The sequence below is a fragment of the Volvox carteri genome (assembly GCF_000143455.1).
Source record: "Volvox carteri f. nagariensis unplaced genomic scaffold VOLCAscaffold_73, whole genome shotgun sequence".
Lineage (NCBI taxonomy): Eukaryota > Viridiplantae > Chlorophyta > Chlorophyceae > Chlamydomonadales > Volvocaceae > Volvox > Volvox carteri.
In genome coordinates, this window is record NW_003307616.1 from 35,069 (window position 1) to 37,967 (window position 2,899).

At 55.3% G+C, this 2,899-nt stretch overlaps 1 protein-coding gene across 1 annotated transcript in view; it reads right to left on the minus strand.

Annotated features, from left to right (window-relative positions):
- Window positions 1-2,696: 2,696 nt before the first annotated feature.
- Window positions 2,697-2,899, minus strand: part of VOLCADRAFT_98486 (uncharacterized protein) — a gene marked incomplete at both ends in the record, with an annotated part of 3,713 nt that continues 3,510 nt past the window's right edge. Inside the window, one exon of the mRNA XM_002957398.1 lies at window positions 2,697-2,792. Coding sequence (XP_002957444.1) covers window positions 2,697-2,792 — 96 coding nt within the window. The remainder of the gene's footprint in view (window positions 2,793-2,899) is intronic.

Genomic DNA, 2,899 nt, shown 5'->3' on the forward strand with positions numbered 1-2,899 from the left:
TTCACACAGCAACAACGCCGTCCTCCTCCACCTAAAAGCCAGCCAACGTCCAAGGCCGTGGCTGCCGGTGTGCGTCACTGCACAAAAGCAGCCAGGGATTCAGGCTGCATACGTTACCGCACTGCCCGCGCTCCGCCTTGGTGCGGACACCCCTCAGGGGCTGCACACCCACCTCCACACCCACCCCCCACCTCCACCCCTCCTCCCTGTCCTACCCGCTTAGTCACAGTAACCCAGGAGCACCTCATAACCCAAAGTACGGCATTACCCCTCAGTACGGGGAGTTGGAGTGTGGTAGTGCCAGCCGTACCAGCCGTACTACCCTCCGTACCTCCAGCCACGATGCATTGCAATGTGAATTAAAAGCCCGCTCTGCTCTGCTCTCGTCGTGAATTCGAATGTATACGAGTGTATCGTCATGCTTTCCATTCCGTGGCTGCTGTATGTCTGTCTGTCCATCCGCATGATGGAGGACGTGTACTCCGAGCTGCTTTCCGGTGTTACAGAGTTGGTGTCAGGCCCCGGGGGAGATCTCCGTGTGTGTATGTACGGATGTACGTATCCACCTAAGGATGTACGGATGCATGTACGTATCCACCTACGGATGTATGTACGTATATACGTATGGTACCGTCATACAACGAAACTTTCATCGTTGGCAACCAACCAGCAACCAACTGAAAACTAAGTACCGTTAACCATCATCGCCGCATGCAGCTCCCCCACGAGACACACCCGGGGACAACCATCTACCTGTCTGTCTACTTGTCTGTCTATCTGTCTTTCTATTCGTCTGTCTGTCTGTCTGTCTGTCTGTCTTATCCGGGCTGGCTTGTCCTTCCCTTTACCCTCCCCCCTATTCCCTGACTATCAACCCACCCAGCCACACGGGCCCACCCGCACGAACCACCAATTCCAACGAAGCACGCGTTCAGCACCACCCTTCGAAACCCCAAGCCAAACACACCCAAAGACACACACTCAGACACACACTCATAGACATACACTCAGACATACAAACAATTAGAACAAAGCTACGCCTGCAGTGTTTCACATTCGAAAATCCTAATGTGACACGTCGCTGGTGACTACTACTACTTGGCGCTGTCGCTTCGGTGTAGTAAAGTTTGGCGGTACTGACAGTATGTCAGAGAGGTACCGCCCCCCCTAATCGTCGTTTCCGCAATCGCGGCTCAGATAACCAAACACACATAATGTACTACCGCCAACGCCGGCCTCTATCCCCAACATACATACATACATACATACTTGTGCTATGTTTCGGCTTCGGCCCCCGGCTCTCGCGGCACACAGTGTAATCTAAGTCATACATACATACATGCTTACATATACACAGCAAAGCCGCTGAAAAAGGCCGCTGAAACTCACGCTCACCTCACTAGCTGGAGGCCCCGGTCTGTAGCAGCGACAACAGCCTTTCATACACACCCGCCACCCACTGCCACCCTCTATTAGCCACCCACTACCACTCAACAACCTCCGCTGCTAATGGCTCATTCCTTCTCGAGGAATATTTTCCTCCACTAACACGCTGGGGGAGATCACATACGTTTAAGCTGTCCGCCGTACACCGCCGTACACCGGCTCGCAGGAGGGTTTTCCCCTAGGCGACGAGCGCTCCAGCCCCGTCTATTCTGCAATCTCGGCAGCTTTGACTCGCTTTGCATCACACACACACATACATACATACATACATACTAGGTTCTTCAGGGTACGAGACCGGGTTTTTCGTGTTGCGGCGTCTAGGTGAGATAGGATCTTGGGAACCAGCCGTCTTGGTAGAGCGGTATTGGGGGGGCGCCGAGCTGGCTACCCTCCCCCCCTGTGGTTTCCGGAGGCTTGATCGCCCTGCGTTGCCGCAGGGTCTTCCCGTTTGAGTACTTTTCAAGTTAGACCCAGTGCTGTGGAAGGGCGCGGACTTGTGCGGTGTTATCCCCCCCGACGGGGGCTATCTCCCCTGGACTAGCCCAGGGAGGGAGAGGCGGAGGAGGGTAGTAGTCTCAGGAGGCTGTTTGGCGTCTTGTGGTGTGAGCTCTTTGCGCTCTTTTTATTGCGTGAGGATTTTTGAGCTTGGTGACCTCCCCAGCCCGGGATGACTCGTCGGGCTCCCGGTCGCCCAGGTCCTGGTTGCGAGCTCTCTGAGATGCTCGGTTCGTTCGGTCGGCAGGAAGAGCCCCCCAGTTGCGACTTCGTTTATGTTAGGAGACCAACGGGCATAGATCCCGTCTAGTTGGAGCGCCAAACAAGCGCTGTTGCGTGCCGGCCGTCGTTTCCCGTGCGGCCTGACCCGGGGGCGGAGTGCATGAGACTAACCAGCCGTATGCACCCGCCCCCCGCGCTGTGCTTCGGCCCTGGGCCCCCGGCTTTTCAGCCCACAGTGTAATCAACGTCATACATACATACATACATACATACATACATACATACATACATACATACATACATACATACATACATACATACATACATACATACATACATACATACATACATACATACATACATACATACATACACAACAGGGGCCAGCGTGTCAGTCAGTGAGCGGGCTGAATACGCGTCCTTTCAACATCCCCTTGTACGGCGCCGCCGTGACAAAAGTGTCATGCGTGGGGCCCTGTCCTGGTGCTGTTCTTACGTTGTTTTCGCTGGTGCTGATGCTGGTGCGGCTGTTGTTAGTTGTGGTTCGTGAGGTGCTCGAAATGTCTCCGAGCTCCCTCCGCAACGGCATCCTGGTACTGCAACCAGCGGTGCTGAGCCTCCGTGGAGGCCTGGGGGGAGAGGGGGGGGAGAGGGGGGGTATAGGGGGGTAGAGGGGGGGGGAGGGGGGGAAGACCGGACCACCGAGCGAGTGAAGCTGTGCAGGTACAAGCTACCC